This window comes from Panulirus ornatus, chromosome 47 (genome assembly GCF_036320965.1).
Source record: "Panulirus ornatus isolate Po-2019 chromosome 47, ASM3632096v1, whole genome shotgun sequence".
In the NCBI taxonomy this organism is placed as follows: Eukaryota; Metazoa; Arthropoda; class Malacostraca; order Decapoda; family Palinuridae; genus Panulirus; species Panulirus ornatus.
Window position 1 is genome coordinate 16,498,408 of NC_092270.1, and position 25,813 is coordinate 16,524,220.

At 42.8% G+C, this 25,813-nt stretch overlaps 1 protein-coding gene across 1 annotated transcript in view; it reads right to left on the minus strand.

Moving 5' to 3' along the window:
• Positions 1–7,871: 7,871 nt before the first annotated feature.
• LOC139763612 (uncharacterized) overlaps positions 7,872–25,813 on the minus strand; it is a 35,180-nt gene continuing 17,238 nt past the window's right edge. The window contains exons 2-3 of the mRNA XM_071689834.1: positions 20,881–20,951; positions 7,872–9,015 (exon numbers count right to left, since the gene is read on the minus strand). Of these exons, the coding sequence (XP_071545935.1) occupies positions 8,749–9,015; positions 20,881–20,951 (338 nt within the window). The 3' untranslated portion in view covers positions 7,872–8,748. The remainder of the gene's footprint in view (positions 9,016–20,880; positions 20,952–25,813) is intronic.

A 25,813-nucleotide genomic window follows, 5' to 3' on the forward strand; every position in this document is an offset into this window, starting at 1 on the left:
TGACCATACTCCTGCCCCAAGCCACCTGTGACCATACTCCTGACCCACGCCACCTGTGACCATACTCCTGCCCCACGCCACCTGTGACCATACTCCTGCCCCACGCCACCTGTGACCATACTCCTGACCCACGCCACCTGTGACCATACTCCTGCCCCACGCCACCTGTGACCATACTCCTGCCCCACGCCACCTGTGACCATACTCCTGCTCCACGCCACCTGTGACCATACTCCTGCTCCACGCACTGACTGAAGTAACGCCAATTCAGTTATCAACTGTAACTCCTTTACCATGAGATATATAATGGTATCTTCTATTATCAAATACAAAAAGAAATGTAACATTAATATTAGTGAAGGTCATTACAAACAAAAATTGAGCAGTCATGATGCCAGACCCAAACAATACCAACCCAAACACTACCATCTGGTAACGCTTGTTTACCAACAGCGTCTTAGCTACATCTCTTGTTTGTACATCAACTAACTGTTCTGAACCTTTGAGGGAAATCATATATATATATATTTTTTTTTTTTTTTTGCTTTGTCGCTGTCTCCCGCGTTTGCGAGGTAGCGCAAGGAAAAAGACGAAAGAAATGGCCCAACCCCCCCCCCCCCATACACATGTATATACATACGTCCACACACGCAAATATACATACCTACACAGCTTTCCATGGTTTACCCCAGACGCTTCACATGCCTTGATTCAATCCACTGACAGCACGTCAACCCCGGTATACCACATCGCTCCAATTCACTCTATTCCTTGCCCTCCTTTCACCCTCCTGCATGTTCAGGCCCCGATCACACAAAATCTTTTTCACTCCATCTTTCCACCTCCAATTTGGTCTCCCTCTTCTCCTCGTTCCCTCCACCTCCGACACATATATCCTCTTGGTCAATCTTTCCTCACTCATTCTCTCCATGTGCCCAAACCATTTCAAAACACCCTCTTCTGCTCTCTCAACCACGCTCTTTTTATTTCCACACATCTCTCTTACCCTTACGTTACTTACTCGATCAAACCACCTCACACCACACATTGTCCTCAAACATCTCATTTCCAGCACATCCATCCTCCTGCGCACAACTCTATCCATAGCCCACGCCTCGCAACCATACAACATTGTTGGAACCAACATTCCTTCAAACATACCCATTTTTGCTTTCCGAGGTAATGTTCTCGACTTCCACACACTCTTCAAGGCTCCCAGATTTTCGCCCCCTCCCCCACCATATGATCCACTTCCGCTTCCATGGTTCCATCCGCTGCCAGATCCACTCCCAGATATCTAAAACACTTTATTCCTCCAGTTTTTCTCCGTTCAAACTTACCTCCTAATTCACTTGACCCTCAACCCTACTGTACCTAATTACCTTGCTCTTATTCACATTTGCTCTTAACTTTCTTCTTTCACACACTTTACCAAACTCAGTCACCAGCTTCTGCTGTTTCTCACATGAATCAGCCACCAGCGCTGTATCATCAGCGAACAACTGACTCACGTTCCAAGCTCTCTCATCCCCAACAGACTTCATACTTGCCCCTCTTTCCAAAACTCTTGCATTTACCTCCCTAACAACCCCATCCATAAACAAATTAAACAACCATGGAGACATCACACACCCCTGCCGCAAACCTACATTCACTGAGAACCAATCACTTTCCTCTCTTCCTACACGTACACATGCCTTACATCCTCGATAAAAACTTTTCACCGCTTCTAACAACTTGCCTCCCACACCATATATTCTTAATTCCACAGAGCATCTCTATCAACTCTGTCATAAGCCTTCTCCAGATCCATAAATGCTACATACAAGTCCATTTGCTTTTCTAAGTATTTCTCACATACATTCTTCAAAGCAAACACCTGATCCACACATCCTCTACCACTTCTGAAACCACACTGCTCTTCCCCAATCTGATGCTCTGTACATGCCTTCACCCTCTCAATCAATACCCTCCCATATAATTTACCAGGAATACTCAACAAACTTATACCTCTGTAATTTGAGCACTCACTCTTATCCCCTTTGCCTTTGTACAATGACACTATGCACGCATTCCTCCAATCCTCAGGCACCTCACCATGAGTCATACATACATTAAATAACCTTACCAACCAGTCAATAATACAGTCACCCCCTTTTTTAATAAATTCCACTGCAATACCATCCAAACCTGCCGCCTTGCCGGCTTTCATCTTTCGCAAAGCTTTTGCTACCTCTTCTCTGTTTACCAAGTGATTTTCCCTAACCCTCTCACTTTGCACACCACATCGACCAAAACACCCTATATCTGCCACTCCATCATCAAACACATTCAACAAACCTTCAAAATACTCACTCCATCTCCTTCTCACATGACCACTACTTGTTATCACCTCCCCATTTGCGCCCTTCACTGAAGTTCCCATTTGCTCCCTTGTCTTACGCACTTTATTTACCTCCTTCCAGAACATCTTTTTATTCTCCCTAAAATTTAATGATACTCTCTCACCCCAAATCTCATTTGCCCTCTTTTTCACCTCTTCCACCTTTCTCTTGACCTCCTGTCTCTTTCTTTTATACATCTCCCACTCAATTGCATTTTTTCCCTGCAAAAATCGTCCAAATGCCTCTCTCTTCTCTTTCACTAATAATCTTACTTCTTCATCCCACCACTCACTACCCTTTCTAATCAACCCACCTCCCACTCTTCTCATGCCACAAGCATCTTTTGCGCAATCCATCACTGATTCCCTAAATACATCCCATTTCTCCCCCACTCCCCTTACTTCCATTGTTCTCACCTTTTTCCATTCTGTACTCAGTCTCTCCTGGTACTTCCTCACACAAGTCTCCTTCCCAAGCTCACTTACTCTCACCACCCTCTTCACCCCAACATTCACTCTTCTTTTCTGAAAACCCATACAAATCTTCACCTTAGCCTCCACAAGATAATGATCAGACATCCCTCCAGTTGCACCTCTCAGCACATTAACATCCAAAAGTCTCTCTTTCGCGCGCCTGTCAATTAACACGTAATCTAATAACGCTCTCTGGCCATCTCTCCTACTTACATACGTATACTTACGTATATATCGCTTTTTAAACCAGGTATTCCCAATCACCAGTCCTTTTTCAGCACATAAATCTACAAGCTCTTCACCATTTCCATTTACAACACTGAACACCCCATGTATACCAATTATTCCCTCAACTGCCACATTACTCACCTTTGCATTCAAATCACCAAATCACCCATCACTATAACCCGGTCTCGTGCATCAAAACCACTAACACGCTCATTCAGCTGCTCCCAAAACACTTGCCTCTCATGATCTTTCTTCTCATGCCCAGGTGCATATGCACCAATAATCACCCATCTCTCTCCACCAACTTTCAGTTTTATCCATATCAATCGAGAATTTACTTTCTTACATTCTATCACATACTCCCACAACTCCTGTTTCAGGAGTACTGCTACTCCTTCCCTTGCTCTTGTCCTCTCACTAACCCCTGACTTTACTCCCAAGACATTCCCAAACCACTCATCCCCTTTACCCTTGAGCTTCGTTTCACTCAGAGCCAAAACATCCAGGTTCCTTTCCTCAAACATACTACCTATCTCTCCTTTTTTCACATCTTGGTTACATCCACACACATTTAGACACCCCAGTCTGAGCCTTCGAGGAGGATGAGCACTCCCCGCGTGACTCCTTCTTCTGTTTCCCATTTTAGAAAGTTAAAAAATACAAGGAGGGGAGGATTTCTGGCCCCCCGCTCCCGTCCCCTCTAGTCACCTTCTACGACACGCGAGGAATGCGTGGGAAGTATTCTTTCACCCCTATCCCCTGGGATAATATATATATATATATATATATATATATATATATATATATATATATATATATATATATATATATATATATATATATATATATATATATATATATATATATATATATATATATATATATATAAACGCACATATATACACACACACACATATACATATATATACATATGAAAAATGTAAGAAACAATTTAGAAAATTAATTATAACACAATATATATATATTTTTTTTTCTTTTGCTTCGTCGCTGTCTCCCGCGTTTGCAAGGTAGCGCAAGGAAACAGACGAAAGAAATGACCCAACCCACCCCCATACACATTTTCATACATACACGTCCACACACGAAAATATACATACCTACACAGCTTTCCATGGTTTACCCCAGACGCTTCACATGCCCTGATTCAATCCACTGACAGCACGTCAACCCCGGTATACCACATCGATCCAATTCACTCTATTCCTTGCCCTCCTTTCACCCTCCTGCATGTTCAGGCCCCGATCACTCAAAATCTTTTTCATTCCATCTTTCCACCTCCAATTTGGTCTCCCACTTCTCCTCGTTCCCTCCACCTCTGACACATATATCCTCTTGGTCAATCTTTCCTCACTCATTCTCTCCATGTGCCCAAACCGTTTCAAAACACCCTCTTCTGCTCTCTCAACCACACTCTTTTTATTTCCACACATTTCTCTTACCCTTACGTTACTTACTCGATCAAACCACCTCACACCACACATTGTCCTCAAACATCTCATTTCCAGCACATCCATCCCCCTGCGCACAACTCTATCCATAGCCTACGCCTCGCAACCATACAACATTGTTGGAACCACTATTCCTTCAAACATACCCATTTTTGCTTTCCGAGATAATGTTCTCCACTTCCAAACATTCTTCAAGGCTCCCAGGATTTTCGCCCCTTCCCCCAACCTATGATTCACTTCCGCTTCCATGGTTCCATCCGCAGCCAGATCCACTCCCAGATATCTAAAACACTTTACTTCCTCCAGTTTTTCTCCATTCAAACTTACCTCCCAATTGACTTGACCCTCAACCCTACTGTACCTAATAACCTTGCTCTTATTCACATTTACTCTTAACTTTCTTCTATCACACACTTACCAAACTCAGGCACCAGCTTCTGCAGTTTCTCACATGAATCAGCCACCAGCGCTGTATCATCAGCGAACAACAACTGACTCACTTCCCAAGCTCTCTCTCATCCACAACAGACTGCATACTTGCCCCTCTTTCCAAAACTCTTGCATTCACCTCCCTAACAACCCCATCCATAAACAAATTAAACAACCATAGAGACATCACACACCCCTGCTGCAAACCTACATTCACTGAGAACCAATTACGTATTTGCAGTCCAGAGTTTATTGATGATGAGTTTGAGAAGATAGTCCATTGGATTTAAGTTAAAGTACCCTAGATCTTTCACTGATAAATCCCTTAAGTTAGCAAAGAAATCATTTTATAGAGTTGAGCCCAAACCTCCCATTGACACCAAGAATCTTTTAGTTCTCCCTTTTGATAATAATTTCACTTTGCTTCCCATGTTGCTTAAATCCTTTAATGTAAATGTTGCCTTTATCAACAATAATACTATAAAGAATATCTTAATCAGGAATTCACCACAAAATTCTCTTGGTTGCATCTATAAAGTTCCTTGTGGAAACTGTGATAAATTTTATGTTGGTCAGACTGGTAAGGATCTTTCTGTTAAACTTAAGCAACATAAATATAGTAAAGAACTGGACTCATAGGAATATCTTGATCACGCACAAAATTGTGATCCTTTCCAATATATATATATATATATATATATATATATATATATATATATATATATATATATATATATATATATATATATATATATATATATATATATATATATATATATATATATATATATATATATATATATATATATATATATATATATATATATATATATATATATATATATATATTCCTATGAGTCCACGGGGAAAATGAAACACGAAAAGTTCCGGAGTGCACTTTCGTGTAATAATCACGTCATCAGGGGAGACACAAGAGAGGAATATAACAGTCAGTTGATATACATGAAAGAGACGAAGCTAGGACGCCATTTGGTAAACATGTGAGTGTCCAAAACATACAACGAGCGTTCATAAACTTATCATTTTACAAATCTTATCAACAATAAAGTTATCTAATTTGTACAGACCATCACTAATATCAAGATTATGATGCTTTGTGTTTTTAATAACAGAAGATTCAATGATATTTCTCTTGGTAATAGAGAAAACCCACCAATGTATGCTCATATATCCATTATTACTCAACATGACAGAATTAAATTATCATCATTTCAATCTATGTTCCTAAGGGCATTACGTATTTGCAGTCCAGAGTTTATTGATGATGAGTTTGAGAAGATATATTCTATTGGATCTAAGTTAAAGTACCCTAGATCTTTCATTGATAAATCCCTTAAGTTAGCAAAGAAATCATTTTATAGAGTTGAGCGCAAACCTCCCATTGACACCAAGAATCTTTTAGTTCTCCCTTTTGATAATAATTTCACTTTGCTTCCCATGTTGCTTAAATCCTTTAATGTAAATGTTGCCTTTAGCACCAATAATACTATAAAGAATATCTTAATCAGGAATTCACCAGAAAATTCTCTTGGTTGCATCTATAAAGTTCCTTGTGGAAACTGTGATAAATTTTATGTTGGTCAGACTGGTAAGGATCTTTCTGTTAGACTTAAGCAACATAAATATAGTATAAGAACGGGACAAGAATCAAATGCCTTGTTTAATCATGTTAAAAACTATGATCATTGTATTGACTGGAGTAACGCCATCTCAGTTGTTAACTCTAACTCTATTACCAAGAGAAATATCATTGAATCTTCTATTATTAAATACACAAAGCATTATAATCTTAATATTAGTGATGGTCTGTACAAATTAGATAACTTTATTGTTGATAAGATTTGTAAAATGATAAGTTTATGAACGCTCGTTGTATGTTTTGGACAATCACATGTTTACCAAATGGCGTCCTAGCTTCGTCTCTTCGATGTATATCAACTGACTGTTATATTCCTCTCTTGTGTCTCCCCTGATGATGTGATTATTACTCGAAAGTGCACTTGGGAACTTTTCGTGTTTCATTTTCCCCGTGGACTCATAGGAATATCTTGATCACGCGCAAAATTGTGATCTTTTCCAATATATATATATATATATATATATATATATATATATATATATATATATGTTTGTGTGTGTGTGTGTGTGTGTGTGTGTGTGTGTGTGTATGTGTGTGTGTGTGTGTGTGTGTGTGTGTGTGTGTGTGTAAGAGGAGGAGAGGATAAACAGCTGGCTTACATGTGAACCAACTACCTCATACAGAATTTGAACCTCTGTGCTCGACCCTGGAACAACGCTACCCGCTACATCATTGAGGTCCAGTGGCAGCTAGTAAAGTGGCTGTCACATATGTGGATGGAGGAAAGCGTTAACAAGATGTTCATATCCTACACATTAAGGTTAAAACTATACTTTGCTTCTCAGGTTTGGCCAGCGCACATAAAGAAGCATTTTGATTTTGTCTATGGAAGAGAAAAGACGTTTGTACGGTAGTAAAGATGTACACGGTCATATTTTCCATGAAACTGTGAAGTTGACACTTGTCTTCACCATCATGTACAGAATGTATGAATGAAGGAATACCATTGTTTGCCGGTGCACAAATCATTCAAACATAAAGTCGTTGTAGGATGATGTATATTGACAGATAGGTATGACTCAGTGCTGTGGGAGGCCATAGGCAACCTATGTGATTACATAGAAATAGTGTCACACACGTAACGACTTAACATGCCACATATTGCTACAAGTAATATCGTCATATACACTAGCATTACGGTCAGATGTAACGTAATGTGTTACAAGGAATACCATGATGTATAACTCTGGTCATTTGGGAACTGGCTGTCAAGCAGGGCACACTTGTCACAAGGATCAGTTTATTTCATCATTGAAGACCTTAATGATCTCTGTATTATATATGAAAACATCATTACAAGGTAACCTTCTCCTTTAGATGACATACATCTCATTAAGATCTGACATAGACACACTTACATGTGAACCTTTCCTCAGACTGCATGTACGTACATAGTCTACATTCATCTGGCTGGGCCCAGGGGTATAAGCTTCACTGAGTTTCTGACGCTTAAGCTGAACTCTCGAGTTCTTAAAGCTTGAGCACTATCGTCTGAAGATCTTATTATAGTTTTGACGGGCTGTGTACGGCAGCGATACGAGCATGATCAACAGTTCGACAGTCATTTAACTGATGTTAAATGATAAGGTAACTTATTAATCTTCATGAAACATAAGTTTACATCATCACTAGACACCAATTCTAAGGTTATCATCACTATACACCTATTGTAAGGTTATCATCACTTTATACCTATCCTAAGGTTATCATCACTATACACCTATTCTAAAATTATCATCACTATACACTAATCCTAAGGTTATCATCACTGTACACCTATTCTAATGTTATCATCACTATATACCTATCTTAAGGTTATCATCACTATACACCCATCCTCAGGTTATCATCACTATACACCCATCCTAAGGTTATCATCACTATATACCTATCTTAAGGTTATCATCACTATACACCCATCCTAAGGTTATCATCACTATACACCCATCCTAAGGTTATCATCACTATATACCTATCCTAAGATTATCATCACTATACACCCATCCTAAGGTTATCATCACTATACACCTATCCTAAGGTAATTCGTGAATGATAAAATCGATTTATGAGTTTGAAACTGGTGTACTTCACAAGATGGTTAAAAGTTAATTTCTTATGACACGAAAACGTCTAGATGCAAATGCCTCTCTAACCAAGATAATGTCACTCTCTGGAAAGCCCCTCAGGACATTCATTTCCTCATGGATGTGTCCATTTGAAGAGGATGGCAGCGATGATTGTGGTTCTACGTTCACTCGGTAACCAGGAGACATTTCAGTGGGTTCCTGGGTGGAGTAAGTACTGTTGGGCAGATCCAGGAACACCTGAGCGAGTTCACTGGATGCCTGGCTGGAGTCAGGTGTTGGAGGCGCCTGAAAACCAAAAGTAATATTGATAAGGGAAACAGAAAATGATAGCTGCCATCATGTTGTGTAAAAACTAGTCATTTTTATGGTTAACCTCACAAAATACTCGCTTTCGTGTTGAATTATGGTGACTTTTGTTTGTATAGTGTTCTTCTCTCCACGTCCAAATGCTCTGGACATTACAGGTACACAGTTCTTCAGTATACTGTTGCTTCCTCTTGCGTGTCTCTCACACGCTTATTCCTGCAGGTGACGCCCATTTACCTCTTTTTCTCTTCCACAAACAATTTGACTTCCTTATTCATCCACGCACTACCCTTTCTCACGCGCCTAGAATCCACCATCCGTATGCCATCCGTATGCCATCTCGCACATGTAAGCACTGCTTGCGTGGATACCTCCCATGCCTTCAGCTGCTCTCCTAGATTCTTTTACCTTTAGCTTTAGCCAGTCTCCACCTAATCTCTCCTACTGTCTCCTCACAAAACCTCCCGTCCAAACTCGATCACTTTTACCATTCTCTGTTCACCAAAATCATTTACTGTTTATCCAAAGCTCTAAACACACTAGGATCACTCTCCACAATGAGACAGTCAGACATCTTACCAGCTGTCCCCTCTCAGCACGTTCACATCGAATGTTTCTCTCCTAGCACACCTATCAATCAGGAAATATATATGCAATAATGCCCGGTTAACATCAACCTCATTACAACATCTAAAATCATGTTTATTCTTCTTTATGAAATAAAGGATTTCCAATCATATACCGGTCCTTTTTCAGTACGCAACTCCACAACCTCCTCTCCATTTTCTTTCGTGGCCCCAAATCATGCCCTTATCTGCCACGTCACCCATTCTTATATTCTGATCACCTATCACTGTTTCTGGTTCACTCACAATGAAATTGCCGGAGCTTTCAAAATTCTCGCCTCCTATCTTCACTCCTCTCACTGCCAACAAATCAATATGTATATGTATATCATACAAACCTCCAACATCCAGGATCGAACCCGGGACCCCTGTGAAACAAGCGGGAGCTCTACCGCAGGGCAATCGCCCCTAATAGGGAAATGACCATTCGAATACTATTTACTCGAATACCCTTCGTCTCACGTTGGTGAGCAACGTGAGCAACGGCCCTTCATACGTGCTGACGAACGGATTTACCACCCGCCTGTCATCCAGCAATGCATGCGGGTCCAGTCCAGCGCTGCAGCTTGCTCAATACTGCAGGACAGCCGCCTGAATCACTGGGTCGGTCGAGGTAAGTAGTATTTCGAACCGCGCTTGTTTATTTAACCGGACGGTTGAAACAAAGTCTGGTATACCCAGCCCACCATCTCCAGTTGCCGAGTGCACAGGGCACGTCATGGGCTAGGCGCAGCCAGCGGCGGACCGCCACTCGCACTTGCCTGTCCATATGTGCTAACTGAGTCTTATATACTTCCCCCAACACCAGTCGATGCATGAGCTTGGGCATCAGATGCTCCACAAGCAACGCAATCCGCTTTTGAGGTTTTAGAGGGGCTCTGGTGATGTTTCGGAGCCCCTCTTCAAGCAGAGCACCGTAGTGGTAGTGGTAGCGCTCCCGCCTGTTGCACAGGGGTCCCAGGTTCTATCCTGGCTGTGGAAGGTTTGTATGAGAGGATCAGGGAGAATGGTTTGGTAAACAGAGAAGAGGAAGTGAAAGCTTTGTGGAAGATGAAAATCGGTAACGCGGTTTGTTTCGATGGTATTGAAGTGGAATGTATTAAAAAAGGAGTGACTGTGTTGTTCATTGGTTGGTATGGATATGCAGTGTACGTAGGACAATGGTGAAGTGCCTGAAGATTGGCGGAATGCGTGCATAGTGCCATCGTACAAAGGCAAAGGGGATAAAGGTGAGTGCTCAAATTACAGAGGTATAAGTTTGTTGAGTATTCCTGGGATATTATGTGGGAGGGTATTGACTGAGAGGGTGAAGGCATGTACAGTGCATCAGATTGGGGAGGAGCATTGTGGTTTCAGAAGTAGTAGATGATGTGTGGATCAGGTGTTTGCTTTGAAGAATGTATGTGAGAAATACTTAGAAAAACAGATGGATTTGTATGTAGCGTTTATGGATCTAGAGAAGGCACATAAAAGTGTTGATAGGGATGCTTTGTGGAAGGTGTTAAGAATATATAGTGTGGGAGGTAAGTTGCTAGAAGCAGTGAAAACTTTTTACCAAGGATGTAAGACATGTGTACGAGTAGGAAGAGCGGAAAGTGATTGGTTCCTAGTGAATGTCGGCTTGCGATGTTGTGTGATGTTTCCATGGCTGTTAAATTTGTTTATGGATGGGATGGTTAGGGAGGTGAATGCAAGAGTTTTGGAGAGAGGGGCGAGTATGCAGTCTGTTGTAGATGAGAGGGCTTGGGAGGTGAGTCAGTTATTGTTCGCTGATGACACAGCGCTAGTGGCTGATTCGGGTGAGAAACTGCAAAAGTTGGTGACTGAATTTTGTAAAGCGTGTGAAAGAAGAAAGTTAAGAGTAAATGTAAATGATAGCAAGGTTATTAGGTTCAGCAGGGTTGAGTGACAAGTTAATTGGGAGGTAAGTTTGAATGGAGAAAAAGTGGAGGAAGTGAAGTGGAGTGGATTAAGCAGCAGATGAAACCATGGAAGCGGAAGTGATCATAGGGTGGGGGAGGAGGCGAAGGTTCTGGGAGCGTTGAAGAATGTGTGGAAAGCAAGAACGATATCTCGGAGAGCAAAAATGGGTATGATTGACGGAATAGTAGTTCCAACAATGTTATATGGTTGCAAGGCATGTGCGGAGGAGGGTGGATGTGTTGGAGATGAGATGTTTGAGGACGATATGTGGTGTAAGATGGTTTGATCAAGTGATGAAAGGGTAAGAGAGATGTGTGGTTATAAAAAAAAAAGAGTGCGGCTGAAAGAGCAGAAGAGAGTGTGTTTAAGTAGTTTGGACACATGGAGAGAATGAGTGAGGAAAGATTGAAAAAGAGGCTATATGTGCCAGAGGTGGAGGGAAGAAGGAGAAGCGAGAGACCAAATTTGAGGTGGAAGGATGGAGTGAAAAAGATTTTGAGCGATTGGGGCTTGAACATACTGGAGGATGAAAGGCGTGTAAGGAATACAGTGAATTGGAACGATGTGGCATACCGGGGTCGAGTGCTGTCAGTAGATTGAACCAGGGCATATGAAGTGTCTGGGGTATACTATGGAATGGTCTATGGAGCCTGAATGTGGAAAGGGAGCTGTGGTTTCGGTGCATTACACATGACAACTAGAGAGTGAATGTGAAGGAATGTGGCCGTTTTTGTCTTTTCCTGGCGCTACCTCGCTGGAGGGTGGGGTAGGAGATGCTATGTCGCGTGTGGCGTGGTGGCAACGGGAATATATGAAGGCAGCAAGTATGAACATGTACATATGTATAAATGTATACATCTGTGTATGTATACGTTGAAATGTATATGTATGTATATGTGTGTGTATGGGCGTTTATGTACATACATGTGTATGTGAGTGGGTTGGGCCATTCCTTGTCTGTTTCCTTGCGCTACTTCGCTGACGCAGGAGACGGCGATTAAGTATAATAAATGAATAGATAAATGAATAAATGTAGAACCTTTACCGTGAAGATATATGTGTAGCAATCACTACTGGAAAGAGAAAATTAAAACGGTGGTATTTTTTGTTTATTACATCCTCAGAAAGAGGATGTAATAAACGAAAATACCTCCGTTTTTTTTTTCCCCCTTTCCAGGGGGAATTCATTATAAAATATATATATTATAAAATATATATAAAATATATTATATATAATATATATATAAAAAAGAAAAGGGTTTTGGGTATGTACCCATTTATGGCCCTGGAAAGGCAAAATATAGAGTTGATAGAGATGTTTCTGGGAAGGTATTAAGAATATATGGTGTGGGAGCCAATTTGTTAAAAGGGCAGTGAAAATTTTTTATCGAGGATGTAAGGCATGGTACGGTGGGAAAAGAGGGGAAAAGTGTTTGGGTTTCTCAGTGAATGTAGGTTTGCGGCAGGGGTGTGTGATTTTCCTCCATGGTTGTTTAATTTTTTTTATGGTTTGGGGTTTTAGGGAGGTGAATGCAAGAGTTTTGGAAAGGGGGGCAAGTATAAAAGTCTGTTGGGGATAAGGCTTGGAAGTGAGTCAGTTGTTGTTCGCTGTGATACAGCGCTGGTGGCTGATTCATGGAAAACTGCAGAACTGGTGACTGATTTGGTAAAGTGTGTAAAAGAAGAAAGTTAAGAGAAAATGTAATAAAAGCAAGGTTATTGGTACAGTAGGGTTGAGGGTCAAGTAAAATTTGGGAGGTAATTTTGGGAATGGAGAAAAACTGGGGGAAGTGAAGTTTTTTTTAGATACTGGAGTGGATCTGGCAGCGGATGGGAAACCCTGGAAGCGGAAGTGGATCATAGGGTGGGGGAGGGGGGGAAAAAATTTTGGGGGCCTTGAAGAATGTGTGGGGGAAATCAGAACATTATCTCGGAAAGCAAAAATGAGTAGTTTGAAGGGAAAAGTGGGTTTCCAAAAAAATGTTGTATGGTTTGCGAGGCGTGGGGTATGGTTTGAGTTGTGCGCGGGGGATGGATGTGCTGGAAAGAGATGTTTGAGGACAATGTTGGTGGGGAGGGGGGTTTGATCGAGTTTTGTAACGTAAGGGTAAAGAAAATGTGTAAAAAAAAAAGAGCGTGGGTTTTAGAGACAGAAAGGGTGTTTTTAAATGGTTTGGGGACATGGAAAAGAATGGGGTGAGGAAAGATTTACCAAAGAAAATATGTGCGGAGGTGGAGGGAACGAGGGGAAGAGGGGGACCAAATTGGAGGGGGAAAGATGGAGTGAAAAAGATTTTGAGCGATTGGGGCTTGAACATACTGGAGGATGAAAGGCGTGTAAGGAATACAGTGAATTGGAACGATGTGGCATACCGGGGTCGAGTGCTGTCAGTAGATTGAACCAGGGCATATGAAGTGTCTGGGGTTATACTATGGAATGGTCTATGGAGCCTGAATGTGGAAAGGGAGCTGTGGTTTCGGTGCATTACACATGACAACTAGAGAGTGAATGTGAAGGAATGTGGCCGTTTTTGTCTTTTCCTGGCGCTACCTCGCTGGAGGGTGGGGTAGGAGATGCTATGTCGCGTGTGGCGTGGTGGCAACGGGAATATATGAAGGCAGCAAGTATGAACATGTACATATGTATAAATGTATACATCTGTGTATGTATACGTTGAAATGTATATGTATGTATATGTGTGTGTATGGGCGTTTATGTACATACATGTGTATGTGAGTGGGTTGGGCCATTCCTTGTCTGTTTCCTTGCGCTACTTCGCTGACGCAGGAGACGGCGATTAAGTATAATAAATGAATAGATAAATGAATAAATGTAGAACCTTTACCGTGAAGATATATGTGTAGCAATCACTACTGGAAAGAGAAAATTAAAACGGTGAGTATTTTTGTTTATTACATCCTCAGAAAGAGGATGTAATAAACGAAAATACTCTCCGTTTTTATTTTCCCTTTCCAGTGGGAATTCTATTATATATATATATATATATATATATATATATATATATATATATATATATATATATATAGAAAAGCAAATGGATTTGTATGTAGCATTTATGGATCTGGAGAAGGCATATGATAGAGTTGATAGAGATGCTCTGTGGAAGGTATTAAGAATATATGGTGTGGGAGCCAAGTTGTTAGAAGCAGTGAAAAGTTTTTATCGAGGATGTAAGGCATGTGTACGTGTAGGAAGAGAGGAAAGTGATTGGTTCTCAGTGAATGTAGGTTTGCGGCAGGGGTGTGTGATGTCTCCATGGTTGTTTAATTTGTTTATGGATGGGGTTGTTAGGGAGGTGAATGCAAGAGTTTTGGAAAGAGGGGCAAGTATGAAGTCTGTTGGGGATGAGAGAGCTTGGGAAGTGAGTCAGTTGTTGTTCGCTGATGATACAGCGCTGGTGGCTGATTCATGTGAGAAACTGCAGAAGCTGGTGACTGAGTTTGGTAAAGTGTGTGAAAGAAGAAAGTTAAGAGTAAATGTGAATAAGAGCAAGGTTATTAGGTACAGTAGGGTTGAGGGTCAAGTCAATTGGGAGGTGAGTTTGAATGGAGAAAAACTGGAGGAAGTGAAGTGTTTTAGATATCTGGGAGTGGATCTGGCAGCGGATGGAACCATGGAAGCGGAAGTGGATCATAGGGTGGGGGAGGGGGCGAAAATTCTGGGAGCCTTGAAGAATGTGTGGAAGTCGAGAACATTATCTCGGAAAGCAAAAATGAGTATGTTTGAAGGAATAGTGGTTCCAACAATGTTGTATGGTTGCGAGGCGTGGGCTATGGATAGAGTTGTGCGCAGGAGGATGGATGTGCTGGAAATGAGATGTTTGAGGACAATGTGTGGTGTGAGGTGGTTTGATCGAGTTAGTAACGTAAGGGTAAGAGAGATGTGTGAAAATAAAAAGAGCGTGGTTGAGAGAGCAGAAGAGGGTGTTTTGAAATGGTTCGGGCACATGGAGAGAATGAGTGAGGAAAGATTGACCAAGAGAATATATGTGTCGGAGGTGGAGGGAACGAGGAGAAGAGGGAGACCAAATTGGAGGTGGAAAGATGGAGTGAAAAAGATTTTGTGTGATCGGGGCCTGAGCATGCAGGAGGGTGAAAGGAGGGCAAGGAATAGAGTGAATTGGAGCGATGTGGTATACCGGGGTTGACGTGCTGTCAGTGGATTGAATCAAGGCATGTGAAGCGTCTGGGGTAAACCATGGAAAGCTGTGTAGGTATGTATATTTGCGTGTGTGGACGTATGTATATACATGTGTATGGGGGTGGGTTGGGCCATTTCTTTCGTCTGTTTCCTTGCGCTACCTCGCAAACGCGGGAGACAGCGAGAAAGCAAAAAAAAAAAAAAAAATATATATATATATATATATATATATATATATATATATATATATATATATATATATATATTTTTTTTTTGCTTTGTCGCTGTCTCCCGCGTTTGCGAGGTATACATATATATACATATATATATATATATATATATATGTATATATATATCATTAAATTTTAGGGAGAATAAAAAGACGTTCTGGAAGGAGGTAAATAAAGTGCGTAAGACAAGGGAGCAAATGGGAACTTCAGTGAAGGGCGCAAATGGGGAGGTGATAACAAGTAGTGGTGATGTGAGAAAGAGATGGAGTGAGTATTTTGAAGGTTTGTTGAATGTGTTTGATGATAGAGTGGCAGATATAGGGTGTTTTGGTCGAGGTGGTGTGCAAAGTAAGAGGGTAAGAGAAAATGACTTGGTAAACAGAGAAGAGGTAGTAAAAGCTTTGCGGAAGATGAAAGCCGGCAAGGCAGCAGGTTTGGATGGTATTGCTGTGGAATTCATTAAAAAAGGGGATGACTGTATTATTGACTGGTTGGTAAGGTTATTTAATGTATGTATGACTCATGGTGAGGTGCCTGAGGATTGGCGGAATGCGTGCATAGTGCCATTGTACAAAGGCAAAGGGGATAAGGGTGAGCGCTCAAATTTCAGAGGTATAAGTTTGTTGAGTATTCCTGTTAAATTATATGGGAGGGTATTGATTGAGAGAGTGAAGGAATGTACAGAGCATCAGATTGGGGAAGAGCAGTGTGGTTTCAGAAGTGGTAGAAGATGTGTGGATCAGGTGTTTGCTTTGAAGAATGTATGTGAGAAATACTTAGAAAAGCAAATGGATTTGTATGTAGCATTTATGGATCTGGAGAAGGCATATGATAGAGTTGATAGAGATGCTCTGTGGAAGGTATTAAGAATATATGGTGTGGGAGCCAAGTTGTTAGAAGCAGTGAAAAGTTTTTATCGAGGATGTAAGGCATGTGTACGTGTAGGAAGAGAGGAAAGTGATTGGTTCTCAGTGAATGTAGGTTTGCGGCAGGGGTGTGTGATGTCTCCATGGTTGTTTAATTTGTTTATGGATGGGGTTGTTAGGGAGGTGAATGCAAGAGTTTTGGAAAGAGGGGCAAGTATGAAGTTTGTTGGGGATGAGAGAGCTTGGGAAGTGAGTCAGTTGTTGTTCGCTGATGATACAGCGCTGGTGGCTGATTCATGTGATAAACTGCAGAAGCTGGTGACTGAGTTTGGTAAAGTGTGTGAAAGAAGAAAGTTAAGAGTAAATGTGAATAAGAGCAAGGTTACTAGGTACAGTAGGGTTGAGGGTCAAGTCAATTGGGAGGTAAGTTTGAATGGAGAAAAACTGGAGGAAGTAAAGTGTTTTAGATATCTGGGAGTGGATCTGGCAGCGGATGGAACCATGGAAGGGGAAGTGGACCATAGGGTGGGGGAGGGGGCGAACATCCTGGGAGCCTTGAAGAATGTGTGGAAGTCGAGAACATTATCTCGGAAAGCAAAAATGGGTATGTTTGAAGGAATAGTGGTTCCAACAATTTTGTATGGTTGCGAGGCGTGGGCTATGGATAGAGTTGTGCGCAGGAGGGTGGATGTGCTGGAAATGAGATGTTTGAGGACAATGTGTGGTGTGAGGTGGTTTGATCGAGTAAGTAACGTAAGGGTAAGAGAAATGTGTGGAAATAAAAAGAGCGTGGTTGAGAGAGCAGAAGAGGGTGTTTTGAAATGGTTTGGGCACATGGTGAGAATGAGTGAGGAAAGATTGACCAAGAGGATATATGTGTCGGAGGTGGAGGGAACGAGAAGTGGGAGACCAAATTGGAGGTGGAAAGATGGAGTGAAAAAGATTTTGTGTGATCGGGGCCTGAACATGCAGGAGGGTGAAAGGAGGGAAAGGAACAGAGTGAATTGGATCGATGTGGTATACCGCGGTTGACGTGCTGCCAGTGGATTGAATCAGGGCATGTGAAGCGTCTGGGGTAAACCATGGAAAGCTGTCTAGGTATGTATGTTTGCGTGTGTGGACGTGTATGTATATACATGTGTATGGGGGTGGGTTGGGCCATTTCTTTCGTCTGTTTCCTTGCGCTACCTCGCAAACGCGGGAGACAGCGACAAAGCAAAAAAAAAAAAAAAAAAAAAAATATATATATATATATATATATATATATATATATATATATATATATATATATATATATATATATATATATATATATATATTAAACAAACCTCCAACAGCCAGGATCGAGCCCGGGACCCCTGTGCAACAGGTAGGAATGCTACCGCTAGGCTACATCCAGGCTCCACAAAGCTTTCCATGGTTTACCCCAGACGCATCACATGTCCTGGTTCAATCCATTGATAGCACTCGACTCCGATATACCACATCGTCCAATTCACTCTATTCCTTGTACGCCTTTCACCCTCCTGTATGTTCAGACCCCGATCGCTCAAAATCTTTTTCACACCATCTTTCCACCTCCAATTTAGTCTCCCTCTTCTCCTCGTTCCCTTCACCTTTGACACATATATCCTCTTTGTCAATCTTTCCTCGCTCATTCTTTCCATGTGACCAAACTATTTCAATACACCCTCTTCTGCTCTCTCAACCACATTCATTTTATTACCACACATCTCTCTTACCCTTTCACTACTTACTCGATTAAACCACCTCACACCACATATTGTCCTCAAACATCTCATTTCCAACACATCCACCCTCCTCCGCACAACCCTACCTATAGCCCACGCCTTGCAACCATAAAACATTGTTGGAACCACTATTCCTTCAAACATACCCATTTCTGCTCTCCAAGATAACGTTCTCGCCTTCCACACATTCTTCAATGCTCCCAGAACCTTCGCCCCCTCCCCCACCCTGTGACTTACTTCCGCATCCATGGTTCCATCCGCTGCCAAATCCACTCCCAGATACCTAAAACACTTCACTTCCTCCAGTTTTTCTTCATCCAAACGTACCTCCCAATTAATTCATCCCTCAACCCTACTGAACCTATCATCCTTGCTCTTATTCACATTTACTCTCAAATATCTTCATTCTCTCACTTTACCAAACTCAGTCACCAGCTTCTGCAGTTTCTCACCTGAATCAGCCATCAGTGCTGTATCATCAGCGAACAGTAACTGACTCGCTTCCCAAGCCCTCTCATCCACAACAGACTGCATATTTGCCCCTCTCTCCAAAACTCTTGCACTCACCTCCCTAACAACCCCCATCCATAAATGAATTAAACAACCATGGAGACATCACACACCCCTGCCGCAAACCTACATTCACTGAGAGCCAATCACTTTCCTCTCTTCCTTAACGTACACATGTCTTACACCCTTAATAAAAAAAGAAAAAACTTTTCACTGCTTCTAGCAGCTTACTTCCTACACTTACTCTTAAGACTTTCCACAAGGTCTATCATATGTCTTCTTCAGATCCATAAATGCTACATATAAATTCATCTGTTTTTCTAAGTATTTCTCACATACATTCTTCATAGCAAACACCTGATCCACACATCCTTTACCATTTCTGAAACCACACTCCTCTTCCCCAGTCTGATGCTCTGTACGTGCCTTCACTCTCTCAATCAATACCCTCCAATATAATTTCCCAGGAATACTCATCAAACTTATGCCCCTGTAGTTTGAACACTCCCCTTTATCCCCTTTGCCTTTGGACAATGGCACTATACATGTATTCCGCCAGTTCTCCGGCACTTCACGATGATCCATACATACAGTGAATATCCTTACCAACAAGTCAACAACACAGTCACCCCGTTTCTTAATAAAGTCCACTGCAATACCATCCAAACCCGCCGCCTTGCCGGATTTCATCCTTCTCAAGGTTTTCACCACCACTCTCTCTTCACCAAACCATTCTCCCTGATACTCTCACTTCAAACACCACCGTGAAGAAAACACCCTACATCTGCCACTCTATCATCAAACACAATCAGCAAACCTTCAAAATACTCACTCTGTCTCCTTCTCACTTCATCACTATTTGTTATTACTTCCCCCCTTACCGTCTTACGAACGTTATTCACCTCCCTCTAATACGTCTTTTTTATTCTCCCTAAAGTTTGATGATACCCTCTCACCCCAACTCTCATTTGCCCTCTTTTACACCCTTGCACCTTCCTCTTGACCTACTGTCGCTTTCTTTTATACATCTTCCAGTCATTTGCACTTCTTTGTAAGTATCACCCAAACGCCTCTCTTTTTTCTTTTTCACCAACAACTTTACTTCTTCATCCCACTACTCACTACCCTTTCCAATCTGCCCACCTCCCACCTTTCTCATGTCACAAGCATCTTCTGCGCAAGCCATCACTGATCCCTAAATACGTTCCATTCCTCACCCACTCCCCTTACGTCATTTGCTCTCACCTTTTGCCATTCTACACTCAGTCTCTCCTGTTACTTCCTCACACAAGTCTCCTTTACTCACTTGCTCGCATGAGTGTTTGTGTGTGTGTGTGTGTGTGTGTGTGTGTGTGTGTGTGTGTGTGTGTGTGTGTGTGTGTGTGTGTGTGTGTGTGTGTGTGTGTGTGTGTGTGTGTGTGTGTGTGTGTGTGTGTGTGTGTGTGTGTGTGTGTGTGTGTGTGAGGATAGAACGGTGGAAAAAGCAGAAGTATTTTTGTCACGTGTCGACACAGCCATCTTAAGACTTACATCACACTGGCAACACCACAGTCTTATATAACCTTCAGATGACGTTCCCCGAGGCAGTAAGTTTTTCGTGACTGGCTAGACGTGTACCGTGATCACGAAGTCCACATCTGCTTCTCTCGATGTCTTCCCTGCTTATCATACATCACCTGGAGTGTGCCCAAGAGGGGAGGTGTGGCTAGTGATGCAGGCGAGGCCCAGTGGATCTGTGAAGGCATGACAGAAGTAGCAAGAGAAGACATTACTCACAGATCTGGTGTCACATCTCGTCATCCTGGAGATCCTCCTGCAGCAGGTGTCCTCGTCAGGTGAGGCCGCGCCTGCCGACCAAGAACAAAACCATCATGACCATGTAATGACAGTAGTGATGATGATGATGATGGCCCGTGGCACGACTTACAGAAACCATAGTGATGATGATGATGATGGCCCGTGGCACGACTTACAGGAACCATAGTGATGATGATGATGGCCCGTGGCACGACATACAGGAACCATAGTGATGATGATGATGATGATGGCCCGTGGCACGACTTAAAGAAACCATAGTGATGATGATGATGATGATGGCCCGTGGCACGACTTACAGAAACCATAGTGATGATGATGATGATGATGGCCCGTGGCACGACTTACAGGAACCATTATCTTTGTTAAGAACTCCCTGGTGATAATGAAAACCCCTGGTGATAATGAAACCCCCTGGTGATAATGAAAAGCCCCTGGTGATAATGAAACTCCCCTGGTGATAATGAAAACCCCTGGTGATAATGAAACCCCTGGTGATAATGAAACTCCCTGGTGATAATGAAACCCCTGGTGATAATGAACCCCCCTGGTGATAATGAAACCCCTGGTGATAATGAAACCCCCTGGTGATAATGAAACCCCTGGTGATAATGAAACCCCCTGGTGATAATGAAACCCCCAGTGATAATGAAACCCCTTAGTGATAATGAAACCCCTTAGTGATAATGAAACCCCTTAGTGATAATGAAAATCCCGATGATAATGAAACCCCTGGTGATAATGAAACCGCCCAGTGATAATGAAACCCCTGGTGATGATGAAACCCCCTGGTGGTAGTGGAACCCCCAGAGGTAATGAAACCCCCTGGCGATAATGAAACCCCCTGGTGATAATGAAATCCCTCTGGTGATAATGAAACCCCCTGGTGATAATGAAACCCCCTGGTGATAATGAAACCCCTTGGTGATAATGAAAATCCCGTTTGTAATGAAACCCCCTGGTGGTAGTGGAACCCCCAGAGGTAATGAAACCCCCTGGTGATAATGAAACCCCCAGAGGTAATGAAAACCCCTGGTGATAATGAAACCCCCTGGTGATAATGAAAACCCCTGGTGATAATGAAACCCCCTGGTGATAATGAAACCCCCTGGTGATAATGAAACCGCCCGGTGATATTGAAACCCCCTGCTGATAATGGAACGCCCTGGTGATAATGAAACCCCGGAGGTAATGAAAACCCCTGCTGATAATGAAACCCCCAGAGGTAATGAAACCCCCTTGTGATAATGAAACCCCCTGGAGATAAAGAAACCCCCTGGTGATAATGAAACCCCCTGGTGATATTGAAATCTCCTGGTGATAATGAAACCGCCCGGTGATAATGAAACACATGGTGATAATGAAACCCCCTGGTGATAGTGAAACCCCCAGAGGTAATGAAACCCCCTGGTGATAATGAAACACATGGTGATAATGAAACCCCCTGGTGATAGTGAAACCCCCAGAGGTAATGAAACCCCCTGGTGATAATGAAACCCCCCTGGTGATAATGAAACCCCCTGGTGATAATGAAATCCCCTGTTGATAATGAAACCGTCCGGTGATAATGAAACCCCCTGGTGATAATGAAACCCCTGGTGATAATGAAACCCCCTGGTGATAATGAAACCCCTGGTGATAATGAAACCGTCCGGTGATAATGAAACCCCCTGGTGATAATGAAACCCCTGGTGATAATGAAACCCCCTGGTGATAGTGGAACCCCCAGAAGTAATGAAACCCCCTGGTGATAATGAAACCCCTTGGAGATAATGAAACCCCCGGTGATAATGAAACCCCTGGTGATAATGAAACCCCTGGTGATAATGAAACCCCCTGGTGATAATGGAACCCCCAGAGGTAATGAAACCCCTGGTGATAATGAAACCCCTTGGAGATAATGAAACCCCCTGGAGATAATGAAACCCCCTGGTGATAATGAAACCCCCTGGAGATAATGAAACCCCTTGGTGATAATGAAACCCCTGGTGATAATGAAACCCCCTGGTGATAGTGGAACCCCCAGAAGTAATGAAACCCCCTGGAGATAATGAAACCCCTTGGTGATAATGAAACCCCCTGGTGATAATGAAACCCCTGGTGATAATGAAACCCCCTGGTGATAATGAAACCCCTTGGTGATAATGAAACCCCCTGGTGATAATGAAACCCCCTGGAGGTAATGAAACCCCCGGTGATAATGAAACCCCTGGTGATAATGAAACCCCCTGGTGATAATGAAACCCCTGGTGATAATGAAACCCCCTGGTGATAATGAAACCCCCTGGAGGTAATGAAACCCCCGGTGATAATGAAACCCCTGGTGATAATGAAACCCCCTGGTGATAATGAAACCCCCTGGTGATAATGAAACCCCTGGTGATAATGAAACCCCCGGTGATAATGAAACCCCTGGTGATAATGAAACCCCCTGGTGATAATGAAACCCCCTGGAGGTAATGAAACCCCCGGTGATAATGAAACCCCCGGTGATAATGAAACCCCTGGTGATAATGAAACCCCCTGGTGATAATGAAACCCCCTGGTGATAATGAAACCCCCTGGTGATAATGAAACCGCCCGGTGATGATGAAACCCACGCACACCTTCTCCAATCTGTGTTGCAGTCACCAACGTACACCTTCTCCAAACTGTGTTGCGGTCACCCACGCACACCTCTTAGCTGTGTTGCAGTCACCCAAGTACACCTTCGAGCTGTGTTGCAGTCACCTACGTACACCTTCTCCCACCTGTGTTGAAATCACCCACGTACAGATTCTCCCAGCTTTGTTGCATTACCAACCTATACCTTCTCTCAGCTGTGTTGCATCACCCACGTACACCGTCTCCCAGCTGTGTTGCATCACCAACCTATACCTTCTCCCAGCTGTATTGCATTCACCCATGTACACCTCCCAGCTGAGTTGCAGTCACCCACCTATACTTCCCAGCTGTGTTGCTGTCACCCGCGTACAGCTTCTCCCAGCTACATTGCAGTCACCCACGTACTCCTCCTAGCTGTGTTGCAGTCACCCACGTGCACACTTTCACAGCTGTGTTGCAGTCACCCACGTACGCCCCTCAGCTGTATTGCAGTCACCCAAGCACTCCTTCCCCATACTCACTTCCCACAGTGTTACATCACCAATCCATGTTTGCACCCTTACTATGTTACATCACCAATCCATACTTGCCTCCCCAAGTGTTACATCACCAATCCATCCTTGCTTCCCCAAGTGTTACATCACCAATCCATGTTTGCTCCCCACTGTGTTCCATCACCAATCCACACTCAATTCCCCCAGTGTTACATCACCAATCCATGTTTGCACCCCACTGTGTTACTTCACCAACTCATACTTGCTTCCCCCAGTGTTATATCACCAATCCATTCTTGCTTCCCCAGTTTTACATCACCAATCCATACTTACTTCCCCCATTGTTGCATCACCAATCCAAAATTGCTTCCCCCAGTGTTACATCACCAATCCATACTTGCTTCCCCCAGTGTTACATCACCAATCCATACGTGCTTCCCTCAATGTTACATCACCAATCTATGCTTGCTCCCCACTGTGTTACATCACCAATTCATGTTTGCTCCCCACTGTGTTACATCACCTATACATACTTGCTTCCCCCAGTGTTACATCACCAATCCATACTTGCTTCCCAGGTGTTACGTCACCAATCCATACTTGCTACCCCCAGTGTTACATCACCAATCCATACTTGCTTCCCCAAGTGTTACATCACCAATCCATGCTTGCTCCCCACTTTGTTACATCATCAATCCATCATTGCTTCCCCCCCCCCCCAGTGTTACATCACCAATCCATCCTTGCTTCCCCAAGTGTTACATCATCAATCCATCATTGCTTCCCCCCCAGTGCTACATCACCAATCCATACTTGCTTCCCCAAGTGTTACATCACCAATCCATATTTGCTTCCCCGAGTGTTACATCACCAATCCATACTTGCTTCCCCAAGTGTTACATCACCAATCCGTGTTTGCTCCCCATTGTGTTACATCATCAATCAATCATTGCTTCCCCACAGTGTTACATCACCACTCCGTACTTGCTTCCCAAGTGTTAGATCACCAATCCATAATTACTTCCTGCTGTGTTACATCACTAATCCATACTTGCTTCCCCAAGTGTTACATCATCAATCCATACTTGCTTCCCCAAGTGTTACATCACCAGTTCACCAATCCATACTTGCTTCCCCCAGTGTTAAATCACCAATCCAAGGTTGCTCCCTACTGTGTTACATCACCAATCCATACTTCCTCCCCCCTCCCAGTGTTACATCACCAATCCTTGCTTGCTCCCCGCTGTGTTACATCACCAATCCATACTTGCCCCTCCCAGTGTTACATCACCAATCCATGCTTCCTTCCCCCAGTGTTACATCACCAATCCATAATTGCTTACCCCAGTGTTACATCACCAATCCATGCTTGCTTCCTCCAGTGTTACATCACCAATCCATATTTGCCTCTTCCAGTGTTACGTCACCAATCCATACTTGTTTTCCCCAGTGTTACATCACCAATCCATGCTTCCTTCCCCCAGTGTTGCATCACCAATCCATTCTTGCTTCCCCAGTATTACATCACCAATCCATACTTGCTTCCCCAGTGTTACATCACCAATCCATGCTTGCTTCCCCCAAAGTTACCTCACCAATCCATATTTGCCTATTCCAGTGTTACGTCACCAATCCATACTTGTTTTCCCCAGTATTACATCACCAATCCATGCTTCCTTCCCCAGTGTTACATCACCAGTCCATACTTGCTTCCCCCAGTGTTACATCACCAATCCATACTTGCTTACCCCAGTGTTACATTACTAATCCATATTTGCCTTCTCCAGTGTTACGTC